General features: G+C 40.9%; 1 protein-coding gene across 1 annotated transcript in view; it reads right to left on the reverse strand.

The window, feature by feature from the left end:
- The window catches only part of mafa (MAF bZIP transcription factor a), a 71,894-nt gene that overhangs the window by 38,540 nt on the left and 7,547 nt on the right, over positions 1-25,807 (reverse strand). The window contains exon 2 of the mRNA XM_080885736.1: positions 22,663-22,730. Coding sequence (XP_080741862.1) covers positions 22,703-22,730 — 28 coding nt within the window. The 3' untranslated portion in view covers positions 22,663-22,702. The remainder of the gene's footprint in view (positions 1-22,662; positions 22,731-25,807) is intronic.

The following is a 25,807-nucleotide window of genomic DNA, read 5'->3' on the forward strand; positions in this document are numbered from 1 at the left end:
TCCCTCTTGGTTTCGGTATAAAAGTAGTATTTTTGCCATGCAAAGCACTCACAGACTCTCCCTCTGATGAAGTGCTGACTGCTTGAAGGCCATGAGAGCCCAGAACAGACTCCCATGGACTAGGTTAAGTTACAGCACAGCTGGAGACGTTGCCTATAAACTTTCATCACACTTGAACAAACACATGCAGTGATGAATCACATGGAAGTGTCATGACGGGAAACCAAATACTTGGGTTTGATTTTAACGAGTGTACCAGGTTCAGGCTTAATCTGGAATGCTGTTTACTGACCAACTGTGCAGAGGGTCCTATTGATAGAGACCTGGGTTGGGTTGCTCTCTAATTATCAAGTAGGTGTAAGCTATGTTGCACAGGTACTGACAACATTTTGACCTTTGACATATTGTCAAACAGACAATATGGAGTATTTCATTTATGTCAGACATGCTTTTAGAAACATTTTTTTGTGATTTTCAGTTTCCTGACTCACTTCAGTAATTAAAACACAAAACCACAGAGTGTTTTTTGTGTATTTATCTGGGTATCTGTGTGACTCACCAATAGAAAGACAGAAGCCACACAACACAAACAAGGCAAAGGGTTAGGCAGACGTCACTGATCAGTACTGATATACTACTAATATTCATTTTTTGAGTCTAGCATGAGCGTGGCGAAAAACACACAGTTTTACCTCAAATATATTTTTGCAAACTGAAAGTGGTCTATATGACATATACTATGATGTGTGTCTAATAAGAGGGCCACACTGTAACTCCAGGGACAAGTTTTAGGAGAGAGCATGTGTCACCGAAAACAAACAAAAAAACAAAAAAACTTGAAGCAAGTCAAAACTGCAGTAAGGCAGTGAAAAGAGGAGGAAAGAGTAAAAAACAGAAAGCCCAGAATGAATACATTTCAGGAAGAGCCTTTATTCTGAGTCTGTACTTGGCAGCATATAAATACAATATAAATAGCACCAAATGGGTTGTTATAAAATTGTCAAGAGTTGTAAATAATCCCCAAAGATCCCATTGGAACATAAAAGCGGACCAGCTCTTATGCACAAGTACAGACATGCAGCCAAACGTATATTTTAAGTTTGTGCATTATACAGAACCCCCTTCCCAGTACCACTTTAGCACTCAAAAGCGCTCGCAAACACACACACTGCTGTTTTTTGATTGGCTGAGCAGTCTGAAATACTATTACCTGATCCAGTGTGGAAAAAATAGAAAATGAACAAAATGTGCTTTCCTTAGACCTGGAAAAAAAATACTTGGCAGGAAAACAAAGAAGTAAACACGTATTATAAGAATGCATACATGCACACACACACACGCCACTGCTTAAAGCTGACCTCAGGCAATAGTTTTCCTTCAATAATGCAAACAGACATCTTTATTGCTTTGTTTGGTGAATGGCATGATTTATGAGGAAAACTTCCTATCAGCAGTATTTCAGTTGCTGTATACCAGGGGACAGTGAAAGGGCTGACTGCAAGACATAGGACAAGGAAACACCACAGCTAAAATATCTAAGAGAGACATGTTGGAAATGCTGCCTCTGGTGGTCATAAGTGGAATGCAATGCAAAAAGTATTAAACGTAATGATATTTTATCACTTTTTATTCTATAATGATTAATATCAAGTTTAAATTTGCATTATTTTGTTTTTCCTGTTTCCTTCACCTCTTTTTGAGCCCATTCATTTATCCCAGCAAAGTCGAGAGAAGCAGATTCAGTGATTATAGAGACTTATTGTATTATAACTCAGCCAAAGATTAAAGGGAGAAACAGGGGTAGAAAGATGAGGGAAAGCTAAAGTGCTGCGCTTGCATTTTATACACACAAAGACTTTTTAATGCATATGCATCCCCAAATTCTTCTTCACAAATGGGTGCACCTTGAGCAAATATATTCCAAGCTATCTATCCAACTAACTTTTGAGGTAAAACAAAAAAAACCCCAAAAAGGTGTGTGTGTGTGTGTGTGTGTGTGTGTGTGTGTGTGTGTGTGTGTGTGTGTGTGAGGGGGGGGGGGGGGGGGGGGGGGGGTCGTATTCCGGCTGACAACAGAGGAGCATATGTGTAACCATTCGATGCACTCGCTTCACCAGAGTGCTCCCGGTGATGGTGGCTAACAGTAGCAGTGATATGGCGGATATCACACAGACTGGTTAATGAGCATTAGTATTAGAGCTAAGAGATGCACAGGTAAAAACCCAGAAGAAGGAACCTCCTGAGGATATGTCTAACTTTTTAAATCCCCCTTTTTTCCTCTTCTTTATTTTCCCCCTACGGACCATTAGCCAGTATGTTCCTCCCACCTCCCCACTGCACCTCCCTCCCTTTTTTCTTTCTTTCAGCACGTTGCAATTAGCACTCTCATTGAATATTGAAGGTATGAAGAAGAATGGGGCTTTTTAGCCGTTTCTCTTCCGCTAAGACCATAGCGCCGCTGAGGGATGGCTGAAGGCTTCGACTAAATCAGGATGCTGAGCTACAGCAACAGCACTTAGAGCCAAACAATCACTGATCATTTATTTAGTCAGCCTTATTTATTCATCCGCGTTTGCTGTTGCTCAGAGTTGTGATTATTTCACTTAGGTTTATTCTCATGTGATTCTCTCATCTTAAAGCAGATAACTCTTCTGAGATGCTCAGATTAATGAGAATGCTTAGTTTTGCCAATTCAGATCATTTTAAAATACCTAGGAAAAAAAAAGTAAGGAATGTACCGCATCGGTTGAGTGTTTTATTAGAGTCTTACACTTTTTATCTCCTCTATGTTTTTGCACTGCATCATGATGATCTTATTTTCAAAAGTGCACTGCTCTTATATTACTCAGCACTTGCAGGATGTATCATATCCCTGCTTTGTGTAATTCAGAGCTGAAAACAGTCCTATTGTACTCCTACATGTGTTGAATGGACGTTCGCTTGTGAACTATTAAAGCAGGTAACTGGCAGAGAGATCTATCAGTAGACCTTCTCAGGATCCAACACACTAGCACAAACCACTTGTGATTATCTACAAACTCTCCATGCCTTAAAGCCACATAATCAGGCATGATCCTAATTAACGCAAGCCTTCTCCCACACATTCATCCTCACCACAGGAACACACATACACACACACATGCACACAAACATATAAGGCACATGCTTCCTGCCAGACCTCGCACATTAACACAAAGTAACACCAGACATTGATTCTCATACATAGTAGATTACAAAGTCTCATTCTCTTACTGTCCAACACCCGAACCCAGCTCATATTGCACTCTATAAATACATTTACAGTCTTAACAGGTCTGGTATGCAGCTGAACTTTACCACTTGTTGGTTGTGTGGCAGATCTCCCATGGTAAGTCTGCACTGGGTACAGATGGGTGAGGTAGGGTGGCAGTAACTAAATCTCTCTTGGATATATTCATGTTTGAACTTGTCACTACATGTTGTTCAACTGGCCTAATGGATGAGTAAATTTCACTTGTTAGCGATGCTTGTTACTTTGATGCCGTCCTCACTGCAGGCCCCCACATTTCATACACTTTTATTTTTATTTTTTCAAGGTATAATTGCATTGTGCGTATGATTTAATCAAGCTTTTATTCATATGCATCTGAAAGTGCTTTAGAAGCAATTGCGCATCTTTTTACATTTTGTGAAAATAGCAGGGTGCTGATGGTCTGATGTTATGCACCGCTTCTGCTACATACAAGCACACACACACTGATAAGGAAAGGAAAGTATTTGCCGTCTTGTCTCCTACCACTTCCTTTCATATAGCTGTGCTCTGTGGTTAAGAGTCATAATGCATAACATAAATGTACCACACACAGACACTGATGCAAATACAGAAATCAAATACACACACACACACACACACACACACACACACACACACACACACACACACACACGCAGTCATTTCCAGGAAGTCACGTTGTGCAGTGCAACTGGCCACAGGCACACACTTATCATTTCTTGAGATTTGATGTGTCTCCTTATACTGAGGAGCACTTGCTGCAGACAGCTTCATTCAACCACATTCAAATAACCACAGCAGTAATAAACGTAAAGATTACGAAAGGAGGGGGAGAAATTGAAAGGAGACAGGTTGCAGCCAGAGAAGAGACTTGCTATAGGTGAGGGCCAGACCACAGTGTGAGACAGGCTCCAGCTTTCCCTTACAGCTCCATCAATGTTTAATGCAGTGGAGCAGAGAGGGGGCCAAGCCTGTGCTGCCACCCTCATACAGGAGGTCATCTCTGGAGTCGTCAGGGTGGAGGGAGATCATAGCGATTTAAAGGGTGTGACAGGAGACAAGGGTCTGTCGCACAAAGTGTCTCGTGGAAGAAATTCCATCTCATAGATTTTTGTAAAGCTTTGTTTCAGCACATCAGCCTAAAACATATTTCCATGCATAACATTTTTTTTTAATTAGCAAATGCATTTAGCAGGAAATGCAATACCATAGGGATATATTTAAATTCAGTTAATGAAAAATGTTCATTGACAACATTTCCAAGCCCACAATATTTCTTCCTGCTGACTGCAAACATTTATGGTGATGTTTAGAAAACTTGAAGGATTAAATACTGAAAATAAATGTTTAAATGAATGTGCATTTGTTGTTTTTTTAAAAAAAAATTGATTGTTGTTGAGTTGTTGGACAAAGCATTGCTAAGCTTCTCTGTGTATCTAGAATATGTATGATTATTTTTTTTCCCATCAACATTAACTGCAAGAAAATACAGCACAGACAGTGCTACAGTATTTTACCCTCTGGCAAGAACACAAGAATGTAGAGGATAATACCTTATGAATGTGAGTTAGCGAGTGGCTCACAAAGTTTGAGCCCATTTGTGAGAGGACATCCTGCGATGATAAACACACAGCACTAGGCGGTGACCAACCAGACACCTACTCTGTGATTGGGTCGCGAAAAGGCCCACTTTCCTCAAATTCACTCACACTCAGTGGGATACCCTTCATAGTCATCTCCTCCCACAGTATGAAAACACACACGCACTCACAGTGGAGGCATCTGTGTGCATTTTGGAACACAAACACCTACAAGCTGTGATTACTTGGACTAGAAGTCTGCCTTCCCTGTCATTGGGACCATCGGTTGAAGGAGTGTTCATATGTGTTTGTGGAAGGGGGGGAGGGTGGACATAAACAGAGTTAGACAATGACCTTCATCAGCTGTACCCATAGAGAGGGCTGTGGCTGTGGGTTGAGACAGATACAAAGGACAAAGAAGACAATGATGGGCAAGATTGCAGGCATAGATGGATAGATTAGCAGCAATCACCGTGAATATCACTGACCGAGGTGTAGATTTCCTCAAAGAGGAAATAGATTTAAAAAATAAATTCTTAATTTTAAACCATGTTTTTAAGTATTTATTTATTTTTCACCCAAATTTCTTATGTTGTTTTTGCAATTTTTGTTTTTATTTTTTGCCAAACTATTAGCTCCTGAGCCACACCTAACTTCTCTGGCAACACACAGCACACAGGCATCAAGCAATGCACATATTAGCTCATGAATGTGTCCTGAAGGGATGTTAAATGTGCGGCATCTGTGGCTGGCAGGCAGGGAGGGATGGATGGATGGAGAAAGGGAAAAGGAGAGGGAACGAGGGGGGAAAGTGCTGAGTCTGACACCGTCTCTGTGTGCCGCTAACACAGGAACCAATTAGCTAGAAGCCAGCTTCCGTTGCCTGTGCCGTTACAGGACCTCCTCTCTGAGTCCCCAGGGCTGACTTCAGCTTCAGGGCTGTGGTGGTACATATACTGTATACAGTAGACAAGTTATAAGAGAGACACAGATACTTGGCAGACATGCTACAGACGGGGATGTGGTGTGGCCTTCTAGACAAAAAAAAGTGCAGACAGACACAAGAGGTCAAAGAGGTAAAGGGCAATATGTACTGTTATCGCAAGTATGAAACCATCACAAAAGTGCACGCTGTGGTCAAATTCACCAACACACTGACTGACCCATGTCACCTCATCCTTATATATCAAATGTAACACATCTAAAAAACATCTCATAACCACGGATACCACACTGTCTGCAGCTCATTTCCTCTCACGTAACAAACACATTTCACAATTTTTCACACGCTTAGATCGACAGACCCCTCTCCCTTCTTAAGTTAATATACAAACACCCAAGCATTTCACCCATTCATACCTGCCCACAGTGTATACTTGCAAACACGTAAACACGCAGACACACATCGCCTCAATGCCCTGCTCAAAGAAGGCACCAGGTGACGCAGTCCTTTTATGACAATTATTGATCCTCTGGAGCGCAGTAAAAACTATCCCCAGACAGACAACAAAAATAACTGTAACCATATAACAGCTTCCTGCCAGGGGAACAGATCCCACAGTGCGTCCACGTGACTGGACTATTCCTGGAGCATACTGTAGACCCCTAGCAGACCAGGGCACTGACCAAGCATGCACTCACATAGAGGATGAGAAGAGATGAGGAGAGGAGAAGGTTATAGAAAAGTGTACATTCAGACTTTGTCTGTTCTTCTACCTCTCTTTTACCAAGAGGCTTTCAATTTGATTGTTTATGAGCTGCTTTCTTTCCCTCACCATATGGTGCTGCTCACTTTTAATTATGATAATATCAGCGTCTTTGTCTTGCATAGTCCATTTATGTAATAACATTTTCTCAATCCACTACTCGCAACATACATCGCCCTTCATACCCGCACGCACACTCTGCACATTTCCTCCAGCAGAGATGCAAGTTATCAAATCTGTCCTCTTTGAAATCCTAAATGTCTTTAGAGTATTACACTGCAAAAAAGAAACACAAAAGGAGAGGATGCTGAATTCAAGTTATTTAAAGTGTAAGAGTGTGCTATTGTATCCATTGCTTTGTGGTTGAATTTGTACCACAGGAACAATGGATAAGATAAGTCAGGATTTCTCTGACAGAACAATTTGGCTGTCAACAGGGGGATAACGGTTATAAAGCCGCCTTTGATTCTGTCACTCTGCCATTAATAGAGTCAGCCAAAACCCAGTTCTTAGAAGGATGGTGGCTACCTCTGATACATTAAACAGCAACAGAGGGGAGAGTTAACAAAAACTGGAGGGATAGCAGTTCACACATAGACAACGATATTAACAGCACTGGTTCCCAACCCCTTTTATTTGGCACATTCTTATAGTTTTCTCACAAGGGCTCGCTTTAGCAGACTTATTCCACAAATTCATTCATAATTTTACAACGCATGAATCTGTGCAGCAGTACGTGCTCCTGTATATGTGCATGTTTAGACTTGGAATATGCTACACTTAGGTTGTAGTGAAACTGAGACCTTTTCATTTGCTGGAGTGTGTTGGAAACTAAAGATGAGAATTACACCAATTACACCGATATGTGGAATATAGAGGAGAGGGAAAATCTCAGCATGCATTTAAAAAAAAAAACAAGAAGAAGCTACTGGGGAGCACAAGGGGCAGAAGTGGTTTTGGATATTATCTAGAGTTAGATATGCGGCAGTAAGCTGTCAGACAAACAGCGTTCAGTCCTGTCAAACTCAAATACTCCACTATCCACATTAAGTTCTGGCTCCCAGCCAGTGACAAAAACCTCTCATCAATGCCATTCCTCATCTGTCCTCGGAGGCCAATTGTCTGCTGTGTTTGGACCAATTGAGCTTAGATCTCAGTTCAGACCAGCATTCTATGTTGTCACTAAAGTACTGAAATCACAGTCTGTATTTATACACAGAATTTATTCTGAAAGATGCCATTAAATACTGCACAATGACACAATAATGGGGAGAAAGAGAGAGACAGAGAAAGCAAAGAAAAGTGACTTAACAGGTCTTATTTCATTTTCCTAATAACTTATCATCTGTCTGTGTTATCACCTCGTTAGTGGTTGCAGTAGTGGCTCCACTAAATGAGACATACACTAAGTAGCACTTTGTAGCCGTGCTGCCCCTTGAGGGGAGTTTCGACTGGGGAAGGTCTGTTTGATCTCAAATCTTATCTGCTTCATTTCTGTTCTCTTATGTGGTGCTCACCAACCATCACTATGATTTGTGGTCAGGCTCAAGTCAAGTGTGTTACCACGTTGCACACAGATGTGTTTAGCTGCATAAAAATACAAACGCACACACCATCAAAACAAAATGGTCCTTTTGCAAACCTCAGGCAGTGTGAAATGAGTGTGCTTGCTTTCCCTGTGTCTGATAGCGTTTCAAAAGCTGTTTGTTTAGACCATACTGCTGAAGAAAATACAAGCATACTGTCAGTGCTGTGTAACTTATTTGAACAAGTCCAGAGCCAAATATTGTCTTTTTCTTCTGCCAGAATGACTCACTTGCTCACTACTCATTTAAAGTCTGTATAAATTGCTCTCTATCTTGCATCCATATGTCATTTCCCACAATTATTACAAATTAAAGCCAAGTTTTTGTACCAAAACTGAATCCTGAAGACTTGCTTTTGAAGATTTAAAAATAAACCACTTTTACCTGGACAGAGAAGAAAAGTTGAGTCCATCTCAATCAATTTTAAGAGGTGTACTGGACACCTCTTAGCTTATCTAAAACCCATGCTGTGGATTTTTCAATATGTGCTGCTTGTGTAAATGAAAGAATCGCATTTAAAATAAAATAATGAATTATTATCATCCACTTTTTTTCTTTGTAAAGCTTATTTGACGCTGTTCTTTAAACCCACCAGACAGTGAAGGAACACTTAAACAAATAGAATTAGACAGCGGATAACCGTGGCACAATACAATGGAGGGTCAGTGAAATTGAAAACATATTTCCTATTTCCTTGCTCTCTTTCCTATTCCTGTGCGCAAGCCCTGTGCATCTATATGTGAAATAGATTCTTATGCCATCCAGAGTCCTTCACGCTTCTCGGTAGCGATGCCCATAAGTATAAAGGAAGGTAAGTATGCATGTAGATTAGGTCGGGCACAGGAGATGCACGCCTAGAAGCAGTTGGCCTGTTTTAGTGGAGAAAAGTATTTTCTGCTCGAGAAAGAGAAACACTGGAGGGTAGGCTTTTCTGCAGTGTCTGCAATAAGAGTGCTAATTTCTGGAGGTGTCTCCTTTCGATGGGGGTTGTTGTTAAAGACTGGAAGGCCAGGAGAGGACTTAGGAGGTTTTGGGGGGGTGCTGGGGGCTTCTAGTAGCAGGTTATCTGTTTAAATAAAGCCTTGCAGAAGCTGTGTGATCAAGGAGGGAAAAACACACATGCGGGGGAAAGAAATCTAAAGGTATCCCTGCAGACACACTTTCAAGCACTTACAAAAAGGGAACACATTTTAGTGTGCAAGAAGTCGCGCACAAGCAAGCACAGACAGTATGTCTCTTTTAACAAAGCATTATGAGACTTATTGTTTCCACGCTCTTTTTGTCTGTTGTGTGTAAAACATGTTTTATAAAAAATAGAACAATAGTCAAGGACTGAGTTTCTGTGAGAGCAGAATTCTTCCTGTGGTTTTGGTTTAGGTTTTTTTTTTTCTTATTTAAATTAAATCTTAGTGAAACACTTTGAAACACAGGACTAACAAAACCTCTATTGATATAATAAAAAATGTTTGAATTCTTTCAGTGTGAGAAATCAAGAGTTTGCGCTGGCGAATTATCTACCCATCTTCATGTCTGCAAGAAAAACAACAAGAGGAAGAAAAAGAGATAATGTGAGAAAGAGAGGAAACTGACAGACACAGGACGACTGTGAAAGTGCTGTAGATAAAGAGTGGCGATTTCAGATATAGCCTTTAGCAGAACAGCCATGATGGTGGCTGAACACAGCTGTCAGACCCAGATGGTGAGGTGCTAATAACATTCAGAGTTTTGCAGCGCACCGTTTATTTTCTAATAATAAAACTGTTAGCGCTTGCTAATAGCATAGCTCTGTGCTTGCCAAGCACGCGTTCTGGCTGACACTCGCACCCCTCTGTGGCCATTTATGTGCCATACTGCCGAGCTGAACGGGTCTTTACACACTGAGAGAGACACACACACACATATTGACAGACTCACACGCTGGCCAGATACACTCTATTATGTGTAACCAAGCAGATCACAATGGCCCTAATGTCATTTAGTGTTATAAACATGTAGAGGTGAATGTAAACTCACGCATCCTTTCATACACATTTGAGAAAACTTGTCTTGTAGGATGGGAATTTTTAAATTAGGTGAACACATCAACTTTTAAAGGAATGTCGCAGCTAATCTGAAGCCAATTATGATGATGATCAGATGCATGGGCGTTCAAATCCACTCACTTCCTGTAAAACGTTGCTGCTGAGGAGTGCTTGAGCAATCAACCAAATCCACTCCAACAGCTTTTGTATGAGAGTACAGAAAGTAACTGTTTGCTGTACATTTAGTAATCACATAATTTCAGAAATAAGAAATCACAGGGGGAATATTCTATGTCAAAAGTGAATTAAAACTTCAAATATATTCAGAGAGCAACTAAAAAAATGAGCATAATAAGAAACAAATCTCTTTTTTTATTAGAAAGAAAAATCGAATTCCCGAATGGCTTGTGTCTGGACGGTGATTCTGGGCAGAACACCCAGACTCCCAGAGACAAAAACAAAAGGTGCTATTCTCTGAAAAGTGCTGACTCAACACACTGTGCCCTACAATAGAGAGCTGCTGTGGCGTGACACGGTGTGTCACTGACCCTAAAAGACTGCTGTTTCCATTTATAGACCTTTTCATTTTAGGTTGGATCGATACTGTAAAGCCACGTGTAGGTCAAAAAAAAAATCTACCTATTTTTTTTTTTTAATTTTTCTTTAAAAAAATGATAAATTCAGGCATTTTTCTTCTCTTCAGTAGCTGGCAGCAGGCAGTGACTGGAAACATGAGGCGAAAAAGAAATGGGTGACATGTGACAAAGGTCCACAGGAAAAACTGTGATACGTTTACATAGTATGCGTCTTTTTAACTACCGGTTAGTGTGATGCCTTACACTAAGCAACTGAGAAATTTGTTAAATTGAAGTGTATGCGTGTCTGTGTGTGTAGAAAAAACCAAAAGAACAAGCTACGTTTGTCAGTATCATATGAGGTTGTTTCACCTCGCAAGTTATTTATTAAATATTTCAACAGGAGCCAATTTCCCGTTAAGTGTCATTACAGTGTTTCTGCACACATGTACGCCTGCAAAGTGCCACAATTAATTGGACTTCATTTCCGGGAGATAATTTCCGACTGTTAGGCAGGCTGTAAAGGCACATCACCGTGCACATAATTACACAGGAAGGCAGAAGCAGCCTGCAGAATTTATCTTCCACCCCAAACATGAGAGGCTGGTGAGTGGGACTCTGCAGCAGCCTTTGAAGAGGCATTTATGTCTGTATACTAACTGTCTCTAAATGAGCTAGCACTGTCATATCACTGAGATGCAGCTTAATTTAGGTTTTAAACTCCCGCAGTCTGTGCCTCTATATTACTAAGTCCCTCAAAATATTTACCAAATGAATGAATTACAAAGATGCTGAATTAAATTACATCACCCTGGTGGATATATGAAAAAATAGGACGGTGCAGGAACAAGGAAGCAGAATAGCAAACACACTGAACAACACGAATGAACTTTAAATTAACTGTGGACTGGATCTCCAGCTGTCTCATGTAGCTGAAAGCAGAAACCTGTGTCTTGAGTAACTGAGCTTCTCTCTGCCAGAGTTATCGTTTTTCTTAATATTATGCAAGGATCTGTAACACAGAAGCTATTTTTTTTCTAGTTGATTCAGATGTGAAATCACTTCTGTACTGCAAGGTTTGAAATTGATAGTAATTAAGATGTGATGGGAGATGTTTGAGAACGGGGGTCCAGGGCTTTTGTTGAAGGTCTTTATTGTTGAACTGCAAAAAACCCCAAAAACAAAACACAGGTGAACACAAAAATGTGTCCTTAAAGAGGACATTAAATGATTTGTGGAAGCCTATGAGGTGGATTAAGGACTGGTAGGTTGTTAACTGAACAAACACACACATCCACACATGTGCAATAACACTAAGTGCAATAATCTTTTCTGGCATCGTTGTATTTTTACTCAGTTGTATATAGCATTCGTATTCTATTTTTATCTTATTGTATATTTTTATTCTATTTTATTCTACTGTATATAGTATATTATTTTATTCTATTCTGTACAGCTGTGTACTGTATTTATTCTTATTGTATTCTAATTTTTGCGTCATAACTTTTGCACTGTCCACTTCCTGCTGTGACAAAACAAATTTCCCACGTGTGGGACTAATAAAGGTTATCTTATCTTATCTTATCTTATCTTATGAAAAACTTCTAGTTTTTCTGTGTGTATGACTGTGTGTGTGTGTGTGTGTCTATGTGTGTGCGTGTTTGTGTGTGTGACAGAAGGTTCCGGGGCTGCTGTGTGCAGTACCGGCTGGCAGGGTGGCTGTCAGAATGGCCCTGTTTCCTGTGTCAGCTCTAAAATAGGTCCAAACACAGCAGAGATGCACGACACACTCTGGCTATTTACAGCACGCACACAGTGTGTGCGCAGGATGCTGCCAAGTATATGAAACCAGACTCGCTCTTTATTGTACTGTATCTGTTCAGAGACTAGAAAAAAAATTGTATTCACTTTAAATGCAGTATAATGGTGCAAAGAAATGTTGCACAGAATTTGTCTTGAAATTGGTCTTCAAAATAGTCAGTGTTATGTAAAATAAATTACATCTCACGATAGTGTATATGCATTACTTAGCGTGTGCATGTCCTTGACCCCTCCATATGTAGGTGTTGTGAGAGCATCGCGTATAGTAGATGTACTGCGTCCCGCTTATGTCACTGCACCCACCTCCTGTTCACTGGAACGTTGCCCTCTGTGCGTCCGTGACAGCACAACCTCCCAAATGATTCAGACATGTTACCAACTTCGAGGCTTGCGCTGCACACACAGGTAAAAAAGATACACAAACATCCCAATGCACAAGAGCACATTCTTTAAATCTGTAACCGCCTTTAAAAAAAAAAATCCCACATTGATTTTAAATAAAGCACACCAAATGACACCTAATCTAAACTGTTGTTTCTTGGAAAAACCGAGATCTCTCTTTTGCAGATCACACACTTACAGATGCTTGTGGTTTAAACACCATTCGTGAATAACAGTGTCACATCACTGTTTCACACATGACCCAAATGGGCCATCTGAGACCAGCCTACTTGACACATTGTGACACACAAGCCATAACTGCCACTGACCATTTCCCACCACAACTGTTTATGTAAAGTAGCAAAAAGTCTGTAGTCAGTTGTCACATCCTATCATCTACCAAGAAGAGTGTCAACAGTTTGACCACAGTGATTCCCATGTAGCTTGTAGGTGAGGAACTTAGTTCATATTTGCAGAACCATCACTAGAATACTGGAACCCTTACTTACTGGCTTCCCAAATGGGTGCCATATTGCGGTGGCACCCGTTTACTCAAGTCAGGTTTAATGCACTTTCACGTTAAATTGTCATCAGAAGTTCCTGTTAAAATGGGCGTGTTCAAGTTGTAACTTTCTTAAGAACTAATCATCCAAATTATTGAAGGAATGAAAAAAACCCAACAAAAAGTAAATTAAAAAAATAACACACGTAAAAAAATTTCTGACTTCTGTTCTTTGGCTTATTTAAAGTACGTGCACAGTTTGTTTTATTTGCATCTTTTACAACCACACTAGTTTCTCTCCTCTCCTCTGCATGTTGTGTCACTGTATGTGTATCTGTGTCAGTTTTTAGCAATGTAGGAATCTTTTCCCACACACAGCAGAACAAAGCACTCAACCCAGGTGAAACACAGTATCAAAAACCAGCTTTTAACCACAACTTATTTTAATCTATGTTGGAATATATATTAGTTAATATAAATATATTGTAACTTGACACTGCCTGTCCCCAGCAATACATCTGCTAGGTGTGAAGTAGTTACAGTTACTCGTCGCCACTCTAAGCGCTCTAATCAAGTCCGGTGAAAGATATTTAAATGATGCCTCATCTATATGTCATTCGGGCAAGCTTAATTTTTGCAGTCCACGTTTGCCCACAACATTAGTTTTATCTAATATAGTATATATACTTTTACACAAAACCCCCGTAAACAGAGACGGCATCAGGTTTCAGGCCCTGTTTAGTTTCGCTTCGCTCACCCACACTTTCTCTAGAATATGCTTCGCTCTTTCAATCTTACGCTTTTTTCTCAATCAGAATTTCCATTCAGTTAAAAGAAACAAATGCTTAACGTTTTTTCTTCTCCACCCAGGTGCAAAACAAAGAATATGAAATGATACAAATTACACGCGCATGGACACACACCACAATAAAACAAGAAACAAGGGAAGCTTTTGATCATGGCGCTTGCTTCGTGTTTGCATGTGTGACTGTGTGCCTGCATCTTGAAGTGTTTGTGCAGAGGGAAGAGCAGCAAGTGAAATGAGTTGAGCAGAGAAGAGGGAGCCCATATGGCGGTGGTTATCAGTGCGCTGTCGGTTTTCAGTCATCAGGCCCTCTGCATTTGGGTGAAGAAGAGGAGAAGGAGGAGGAGACTTATCTGGAAACCGATAAGGCGGGTCAGGCCTTTCTCAAATTATACGGAAATTATTTTAATTGCTAGTGAGAGCTGCAGAGCTTTGAATTTTATCTCCCTATTACTGTTTGCCTATGAGTGGATGAACCCTCCTTCCCCTCTTTTTTCCTGACTCGCTTCACCTTATTGTCTATTAAGTTTTCCCTAAAAATATCTTTTTATGCACATGCAACTGTCAGCCTCCATCTGGGGCTGCTGAGCAGGGAGTGCGAAGGCTTATTTCTCAGTGTTTTAGGTGTGTGCACTTGCGTGTGCTTATAGCATCTTAATGTACACAGGCCACAATGTCAGCATTTAACACCCAGACACCATGTGACCAAGCTCTGAACCGGAAAAGTAAACCAAGAAATCTTTCCCTGGTTGATTTGTGCATGTGTGCGTGCGCGAATGCATGTCTTGTGTGTACTTGTGCTCCATGAACCAGAGAACTCAGGTCAGATGCTTCCAGTGTTGGGCTTAAAGCTGCTTTGAATGGGCCAGGCTGTGCTCATCTTCTGCCTAATCTTCCTACTCTGGTGAGTGTAGGGAGGAGGAGAAAAAATCCATAGTCTTTTCATTCTCCTGTGACCACTGTGCCTGTGACAGAGCAGCCATGGGAATGGAGATGGATACAAGCAGCCCTGCTTCTGACCTCCCTCTACTCCAACACAAGCGTAGAGATAAACAGGGCCGCAAGGATCGCTAACATCTTTCTTTCTCAGGCACACACAGACATATGCGCACACACTCATACAGGCGCAGACATCTCATTAAAGCAATAGTAGGTGAATGTTGCAACAGCAGTGTGCCACTGGGAGAGAGGTCTATTAGGGATACTATCAAGAGACGACGGAAGGAAATGAGAGTCAGTGTACAGGACTTGTGCGGATCTCATTCTGGTGTGGCATATGTGTGATGTATGTCTAATTTTGACCCGAGGGATCCAGCGAAGGAGCCAGTATTAATACTTATTGGCTGAATCATTATGATAATCTAGTGACTAGAGAGTTAATGCAAGAATTCATAGAGTAAATATCTATTACGCAAGCGCGTGTGTGTTCGCATGTGTGTGTGTTAGAGAAGGAGATAGAAAAAGACTTGTCCACATGCAATTCTATATCCATAAGTGAGAAAGACAAGAGGAACTGCTCGAGAGCATACGGCAGGCCATTCATTCTAAATTACTCTTCCCTCCCTGTATCCTGGGGATTTTTGGAGTGATATTCTCCTCCTGCTCCCTCGTTCCCTCGGCTGTCACAACCCGTCACCACAACTATTCCACTTCAGCCACAGAGACAGAGGGTAAGCTTCGTCCCTCTCCATCACCCTCCTTACACATCTCTCTCACTAATAACAGTTGTGCCATACTTGGCTGTAAGTTACTAATATTCTTTCTTTTATTCATATGGGTTTGTGTGTGTGTTTGTGTGCCTCTCTCTGTGTGTGTGTGTGTGTGTGTGTGTGTGTGTGTGTGTGTGTGTGTGTGTGTGTGTGTGTGTGTGTGTGTGTGTGTGTGTGTGTGTGTGTGTGTGTGTAGTGTATTATTAGTTTTAGAAGAGAACAGGAAACTAATCATGTTTTAGTTTTTGCTAACAAGAGTCTCATACTCCAGAATGTCAAAATGGAAAGTAAACAGAGAGCCATTCCTTTGGTCATGGCTTGTATCCATAGAGATCCATGTGTCTTATTATGGTTTGTCAGGGGTCATTACTGTAATTCAAGCAGACAGACGTTTATACTGAGAGAAGTACGCCATAATATTCTCTTTCTGTTTGTGTCTTTTTTTTGGTCTTAGCATCTATATGCAGCCGCTTCCGATAATGTCATCCTATACCGTTGTCCGCTTCTTGCAACCAGACACTATCAGCTGTGAACTCATCCCTCTCCTTTAATGATCAGGCCACAGAGAGGAAGAAGGAATAAAAACTAAGAGGAGTGAAGATGTTGTTCAATACATGGGGCTGTGCACGAGGGAGAGGAAAGAGCTTCCTCCGTTCCGCGAAAGACTGAGCAAACTAGGACTGTGGTTCTTTCTTCATTTTAGTTTTTTTTTTTTGCCTCAGCCACAACATTCTTTCCGAAAGGTCTCACACTGGTCCAAGCCAAAATAAAAAGAGAGCAAATGAAAAGAAAAAAGTGACCAACACGGTGTTTAACTTCACGGTGTAATCTCCTGACACAAGCCTCTTTGACAGTAGTGAGACGCAGAAGCGTGCCACTCTCCCGCCTCCACACTTTAAGGTTCGTTCTCCACGCTGTGTCAGAGGGGCCTCCTCTTTCAGGTCTCTGAGGCCATGCACTCTCCAAGAGTGACACTACCCAAATTCTGTAATTATAAGATGCAAAGAGAATTCCTCAGCCTGGTTAACCAGAACTATGAGAGACGGAAAAATATTTACCCCCTCCCCACCCCTTCCTCTGTTCCTCCTCTTTTAACACGCCCCCACCTCGATAATTTAACAGTAAGAGCAACTCAGCCTTGTAAACACAATAGTTATGTCTGCGCTCACAGAGCCATGAAGCAGACATACAGGCTCCACTACCCCTGCAGCTACTACTAATACAGCTCTCCTCTCCTCTCCTCTCATGTACATATGTCATCCCTTTATAAAAGCAAAGTTTGCATATCTTTAACAGGGTGCAACTGAAGAGTGCTAAGTAATTATTACAGCTTTGTTTTCATCTTCCTCCACCATACATTCCCACATAATTTGTAATCAGTGTAAGCAAAAAGAAGCAAAACCTATTGTTGTTTAAATTAAACACACAATCTTTTAGGTCACACACACTTTTCTATATTATGTTATTTGGTTCTTCTCTGACCAAACACCAAGTCTGGACTTTCTCAAACATACACAGTTAAAATATGTTATGTCTGTTCTCACCTCCCATAAATGTCCTCTGGTTTAGTTATGGAACTGCATTTAGAATCCCGATGTTTATTTACAAAGTGTTAAATGCTCTAACTGTTTCTTCTATTACAGCACTCCTGTCCCTACATCGTAAAGGAGGGGTAGGGGCTTTGGCGTCCACGCACACCATATGTTTCTATCAGTTTAGCAAAATTAACTTAACACCCAGTTTTCTTCATGATCTTTTAAATACACCTAATCTTATCAGCTGATGTATTCTTTTTTTCACTATCAGTTTTGAGAAATATCAGTTTTGTCTAAATTGTCCAAGTTGTCTGACTGTGCATTGTGCAGCCATGTGTGAGTTTCTATTAAGTGTGCTAAATATAAAATGCTGCCTAAAAGTTCAGGCGAGTCAAGTTATGACTAACGTACGCCTGCAAAACAACAACATTAAATTGCACTTGCAACACTGTTTAACACTGAAGTGATTCAGCTTGGGAGCTCTATAAAGCTGAAAGTTAGTAAGGTGTCAGGAATCTATCAGCTAATTACAAAAAAATCTGTATGTTTATTAAGGTAAAACCAAATATTGCTTTAATGGCCAAGAGAAACAGCTCTGTGGCTTGTGGCTCTAGAGCACAGACTAAACATCTAATGATGTGTGTGCATTACTAAAGCTCCCACCTGATTGCTTGTCTTAACACTTTGTAAACAGTGTGATAATATCTTAGGCCTAATATCTGTCCCTCTGCATGCATTACTGGGATCCTGGACTGATTAAATACCCTAGCATTTTAACTGAAAACAGAAAGTAAAGAAAAGTAACTTTTGGTTGGAAATTTCCTGTTTGACAGCAAGAAACTGAGAGAATTGTGTTGTTCTCGGAGGCTATTTGTGTTTGACATTAGCAGGCACGCACAATGCATTAAGCCAGGAATGTAAGTAATGTGCGCTTAGACATACGGCCCTAACTACACAGCGTCGACAGCATTGTTTAATGCACAGCAATAACTCTGTTAGCCTGTTACTTCTCATTGCTTCTCTTTCTCTCCTCCTCTTTGTCACTCTGTGTGTACATTTCTTAAATGGTGCACTATAGGGTGAAAGAGAAAAGATGAGAGAAGACACTGGAAGTCTCTTCAGAGCTATTAGCTTTGTACCATTCTGTCTCCCCCCTAGCCCTGTTGAAGCAAGATACTAAAAATATTACAGGAACATTTGATATGATGCAGTGCTACTGGACAACTTTTATTCTTGCCTTAAAAATATGTTGCCGTGTTGTGATTCAGGAGGGGACCTGAACTCTATCAGTGTAAATGCAGACTTGGCCTCCACAGAGGACCCGCACCCTGGGTGAATGACTGCAAGAGCTGCTATATGGCAGGATGAAGTGTGTTCATTTCCTTATTTATTGACTCACTTGCTTTTCTCTGAGTGTTTGAAATTAATAACAGCCAGCAGAAATCAGACAGAGGGATGAAAATCAGCACTTTCCCTGCAGTGAAGCCATTCATCAAGCTAACGAGGGGGAGAATAGAAGTGGAGAGGGGGGGAGGGAGAGTAGTGACGTTTGGAGAGGGAACAGAAAGCGGGAGGGAAGCAGGTGCAGTGTGAGGTGAAGGGAGGGAGGGAGGGAAAGTGACGCTGGGAACAGAGGGGAGGGGAAGGAAGCTAAGTTTGTTTGGGAGGAGAGTCATTTGGAGGATAGCGGGGCAGACAGAAGAGGAGGAGCTGTGTGCCACTCTATAAAGAGGAGTAGCGATAGAAAGAAGGGCAAGTTTGACATTGGAATATAAATAGAGAGGGAAGAGAGAAACAGAACGCAGGCAGGATTTCCAGAGATCAAGTCAAGAACCACCAAGTCATAACTTGAATCTGATGATGATGTGTTGATATATTTTAAAGTCCATGCCACTGCTAGTTGATAAAGAGTGAAGCCGCTGGCTTTATGGAGCTTTATAACAGCTCTTGCTCAGTGTCTGGGTTCTTCAGGCCTCTGCAAGAGGCATCAAGAACCTAGCAAAACAACACAGCAATGATATTTCCCATAACACTTTTAACAGTACAGAATAAGGAGTATACTAAACAGAACTCTTTTTCAGTGTCCCCAACTTTCATATATTATCTCTCTTCCTTTCACTGATGGGTGATGATGGGCCCGCCCTCACTTTAAAGCCTTCACCTTGTCATGGCTTTGGTCCCACGCTGCTCTGCCTCCCTACAGTCCACTAGAGACTCAACAGTATCTCACACCCAGAGTAGGGCTGACTAAGCACTTACCAGTGAGTCTCTCTTCTCAGAGTGAGAAAGGAGCGCCATGCTGAGAACTCTGCCACAGGAAAATAATTAGCAAAGTGGAGCTCTGCCCAAACACAGGCTAAATCTAGTAGCACTTCACAGTCAAATGAAACTATAAATCTCAATTCTTTTTCTTCTGTTTTTGCTTATTTGTTTCCCCCCGTAACACCCCCCCCCCCCCCCCCCCCTTTCAAACACACACACACATATTTTTCTTAGGATACATAATTTTCACAATTACAAGTAAAATCTTTGTTTCATGATAACTTTTAATAGCATGAATTTAATCAGGGGTACTAAAACTTAGTTCAATCTCATACAGTCTTTTAATGAAAAGGCATCCATTGGAAGCTGCACATTGCTTTGCACTCGTTCTTCACGAGTCACTTCAAGCTGACAAATTTGTGATAGGTGCCTTGTGATGACGCAAACTGTGTCCATCTCACTGTACATGGATATATGTATTTTTAACTTTAAAGTTAGACCACAGTGTCTTTGGTCACCAAGGCTAAATATAGTCACCTCCTCCTGAACAGTCTCCAGTTTCTCACTCCTTTCCAAGAGGCAGGTGGAGCAGATAGAAGGGGGGGAAGGTGGGATAGCACCCAGTCTTGAATAAATCATCCCACAACTTTTGACCCATATGGAGGAGGTTGTTTTTATACTTCACACTGCCCCCCTTCTCTCCATGGCCTCTGCACCCCTCTGTCCCATTCATTTTCTCCCCCACATGACAGGTTAATCTGGATCGATTTCATCTGCCCTCAACGACTGAGACCAACATCCTGGCACCCAGAAATAGAGCACACTGTGACGGATTCGCCTCCTACTAACCATTACCGTTAACAAGCAACTCTAAGAAGGGGTGGGCAAGAGAAGATGTTTTGGGAAGTTTAAAAACAACATAATTTACTGCACAGAGGAAAAACACAGATGTGAAGAAACGAAAGACACTTGATAAGATGGGAAATTGAACAGTGCGATGAGCTGTGGTATGTGGGTGATGCTGCTTCAGTAGGTTTCACCCAAACCACGTTGTCATACAATGGTCACATGACTGTATGCTGTATCTTTATGTGAGCACAAACACTCACACACACACACACACAGACCTTTCCCCCCCCCAATCTATATTTGCACTTTCTCACAGCCTCTTACACTGCATATACACACACCTGGCATTTTATCTTTGTCAGCATATTCTGGGTCCTTCAGCTCCCTACTGGGCTCTGAACTCCAGTGTCTCTTTGCATGGCAATCCCCTGAGCTGTGCCTACCTTTACAACACACAGGAAAAGCACACTGGCAGGTAGTTTTATACCAATGTTAACCTCTATTTACAGTATCTTCATACCAGCTCTGCATCTTGTGGCGTAAATACATTTGTGCCTGGGAAAATCCTTTTCTTCTAGGATTAGTTAGGTAGAGGCGCAGTGACATAGTGTCCTGGTGGCAGTCCAGGCTCGAGTCAGGACACTGTTTCCCCAGGCAAGGACACCAAGACCTGGCTCTCCGTCTCCATCACTCAGCTTGTCCTCCTGGAGCTACGTGGCCAGACTGCTCATCACCCCCCCCCCCCCCCCCCCACCCCATTCTTCATATGCATGGATTTGCATAAAACAAAGACATGGCTCTGCCTGGAATGTCTGCCATGGTTGAAACTGCTAAGAACGGGATCGACCAGACCACACCGCACGCAGCACCTCTAAGTTCAGCTGGCAGGTTGTCAGAGCACAACATCAGCATAGCGCATGGCAGGAGAACCGAGATTTACGAGGCCGCGTAAGATAGACACCCTCATGGTTTTCCACTTTAATTCGTTTAACATCCGTTCCCATGGCATTGTTTATATTCGACACCCCTTAGCAGTGAGCAGAGGGCACCTAATTCACAGTGATGACGTGGGAGGAGAATCAGAGCACTTAAAACACTTCATCTAAAGATGATTTGTCCTTGTCTTCCCTGATGGCTTTTGTCCTGCTTCCCCTCCTGAAGTTAAGTGGATCTGGCGAAAGGCCAGCTACTGATCCCGCTCCCCACTTAGAGACAATCAAGTAAATAACAGCAGATACAAATACATGTACACAAGCACACACGCACACACTTACAGTATATTCTTCTTTACGTTGGTGGAAAAAGTTAGAATGCAAGTGCTCTTTCATTCTTATGTGTCATGATGAAGCACATTGCAGCTGTTTGCTTTGGAACAATCAGTGAAACCATTACAGGAACATTTGGGTTTGCAATATACATTCTCCCAGGTTGCCCTTTGTCTCTGCAAATTGATATCAAGATTCAAATCTTATTTTTCACTCTTTGTCACTGGTGCAAAACACGAACATATAATTTGCATTTGAATGAGTGGCTCTAATCTGCCGGTTGTCCTGATCGGGGATGAAGGATGTTGCCCTAGACTCAAAACTTCATGTGTCGTGTGATTTTTCTTCTCCATGGATAAAATAAGGTATGATAATGGATACGATATCAAGGAACGTTATTGCATCAGGGAGATAGATGTAGAGAGATATTGCCAACATTAAGAAGGTGTGTGCTCTTTAGCATATACAATGCATTATGTATCCATTATAAAAAGCTTACAGACATGCATTATGTTTTAAAACATTCAGTAGCATATGTGGTGACTATTTTCTCCGTTTAATATGACTGCCTGATATTAATGAATAGTTAATATGGATTTAATTGTGTAGTGCTATAAATGAAAAATGCATACCACAAATAATACTTGTATAACACAGCTATGTTTGGTAGCATGTGCAAAGCTGTGGTATTTTTCTAAAGAAGGAATATTTTGTAAACTCAACAAATCTGATATTGCTCACTATTATTAAGCAGAAAATGTAAAAAAAAAAGGCCAAAGTTATCAGACATTTACCTCAAGAATCCTCAAGGGCACGGAGGGATGGTGCTTGAAATCACAGATGGAGAAATTTTCTTGATGACCTGAAGAAGCAGAAAAGATTGGACAAACAGATCAGATAAATTAATATCAGCGTAAATATGCTTGGTGTCACCTTTTCACCCTCTTCCCTTCTGTCTGCATCAGACACGGATACACACAAGAAGGCCCACACAAACAATCACAAAGAAACAAGCAGACTCATTCTCTCACCTTGTCTCTTTGGTGAAATACACTACATGTATCATAGTAAATGTTTGATGCTGGGGGAATTGTAAAAATTTACATGCAAATAGATTCTACAGGCGGAACCCATGCATCAAAACACAAGAGACAAAACTAAAATATCTAAGCGTACGTACGGCGTGCCATCACACAGACAAGGCAAAATAGATTTTTTTTCTTTTTTTTTTGTAGAGGCATTTATTTCTGTTCATCTCATTCAGTTGAATAATGAATTGTTCTAACAGGGGAGGAATCGTGGCAAATAAAAAAGAGAGGGATAAAGTCTTGTTTCCTTGCTACCTTGTGACTGAAACTTTCAGAAGTACCCTGGCAAAACATACAAAAGTGGGCATGTTTCTTTAGGCGGGTCCAAATACAGTTCATATCCCCTATAAATGTTGCAGCACAAGTAAAAACATTAGCTCAGCTCTTAGCTCCCTTTGCAGATTCCAAGCCGGGCCGATTTAAAGTTCCTGGAAAATAACAGCGGTGGAAGTAATTTGCCTGTACGCTACTGTGAGAGAAATTTTAAATCACTGGATTTTCAAATAAATGCCACATAGAACTGGCACAAAGGCAGTGAGGCAGCTGTTGTGATGACAGATGTTAAGAAAAAAACAAAAAAAACCAAAAGGCTCCTAATGGTGCTAAACTGTGATCAGCAGCCAATCAGCTGACAAATCATATCACCTGTTAGATATAGCAGGATATTATCTTTTTCATGTCTTAGGTTTGCTTTATTTCACCTGTCATTCAAGGTGAAAGTACTGAAAGTGTAAAAATACATATGCTGAGATATGACTTGGACTTACCTAAACAACAAAATTGCACTTACATCTATGCTTCATGTGTATCGCTCTGCATGCAGCTCCCTATTTCATACTGATCTGCTTTAAAAGTTACACCTGAGGAACCAAAGGAATGGACTTAAATGTGTAGAAAACAAAAACATTTGTGGAGCACAGAGGGATTTCACTCATGTAGCTAGATTTTTAGTGGGAGAAATTTCACAAACATATGCCCGTTTGAAGGACTGTGTGTCTCACTTTTTCTTTTACTCCGTTACCTCTTGCTTTAGCGCTGCTGCATTTATTTAAGTCACAGGCTCTTGGTTTGGGTCCATTTACAGACATATAAAATTACTCCAGCAAATCCCTACCACCTCATTACCAACATAACCTGCAGCCAGTCTTTCAAGGACGACTCTCTAATGACACCACATGTATCAGCTTAATGTCTATTTGAAGCAAGCTTTCTGCCACAAAAGAAAGAAAGAAATGTACAGACATCATCGACAGCAAAGTGTAAAGTGTAAGTATTGATGCTTGGCATTTATTTATTCCCAGTGAACTGCACTATTGCACCATTCCTCTCTTATACGATTGTACTATTCCTCTCTTCTACACTATGAATGTGAGAATAATGTTCCTTTTTTGTTTCTCTACTTAGACAGACCATTCACAGATGTGGCTGCCACCTGGTTGTGTTGAGACACATGACTGCCACTGCTGCTGCACATCCTCTCTCCAATCTTCTGTCGACAGTGGTTTTTATCCACAACCAAACTCATATAAAACATTTTCTAACTGTTGAAAATGAAAATAGTAAAAATGAAAAACAGAAGCAAATTCCATGCAAAGGTAGGACGAACAAATGTGAAAATGCAAAGAAAAAAAAAAGAAAGATCTTATTCCATTTATTTAGGATTTCTCATCACACTAAGACAGATTAGAAAAATATGTTTTCAAAAAACACAGTTGAAACTTGGCACTTTTGATATTTTGTGAGTCTTTATTAACCCCAGTTGTGTAAAATGTGACAGAAAGCCACAGCTTAACACACCCACTCTGAGTCAGTTGATATTTAAGACAGGAACAATGAATTTACCCCATGTACGACTGGCTGCTTTGTTTTGCAACACCCACAATGAAATGGTTGAATGAAGTGGGTGTGAGAACAAGATTAAATGTTCACCATGTGTGCCACAAATACTACCAGACTCAGAGTAAATAAATAAATAAATGAATACATGAAAATAATCAGAATGAATGGCAGCGTGAAAATAAACCTGGCCAGCTTAAGCCAAGTGCCACTGCCCTTCACAGCATATTTAATAGACACTTTTCCTGCACCCTGTATTTAAACTCCTTTTGTATGTGTGCTATTATAGTATAGTATTATTATATAATCTTTTCACAGTCAAAAATATATTATTTGTTTTCTTGCGATTCAAAAAATGTAAAGACAGGAGTGAAATATAGGATGTTAATAATTAAAAAATATATATAGCAGGGAGTTGTGCTGAATTTACTGGATACTATCCTATGTCGGATGTGTGTGTACATCTCATTCATTGGGTTCTGGGCAGAGGAAATGAGCACGAGTTCCCCAGGGCAGGGATTACTCTAATGACTTTGAGAGCAGCCTTGTGCGCTGTAACTTTTGACCTCTGCTCATCCTCTTTGACAAAAAACACAACAAGAGAAATACACATGCATGCACACACACGGATTCATGCATCTACACCTACAAACACATACATGACATACCGTGCGAAACAGCAAGACAAAAAGATTTGCTCCAATTGTTCCTCTGGCACTTTCTAAAGCCTGTAAGAATTCAAACCCCCAACCGGCTCTTATTTTTGGTTGTGTCGACTGGCGTACTGGTACTTAACTGAACATTGTGCTGCATCTTATGCTGTCAACCTGCATAGCGCCAGCGTTCCACATGAGTGTCTCGCTGGAAGATCGATCATTTTATCACTTACATAACCGCTGCGTACGGGCACCACAGATATAAGAGGAAACATCTTTTTACAAATTAGATCTGTCTTCGCAAAAAATGCCATTTAGCTCGGGGACTCGACTGTTTGAGTCACACACACAGAGAAGCA

The sequence above is a fragment of the Rhamphochromis sp. 'chilingali' genome, assembly GCF_963969265.1.
Source record: "Rhamphochromis sp. 'chilingali' genome assembly, chromosome: 6".
NCBI lineage: Eukaryota > Metazoa > Chordata > Actinopteri > Cichliformes > Cichlidae > Rhamphochromis > Rhamphochromis sp. 'chilingali'.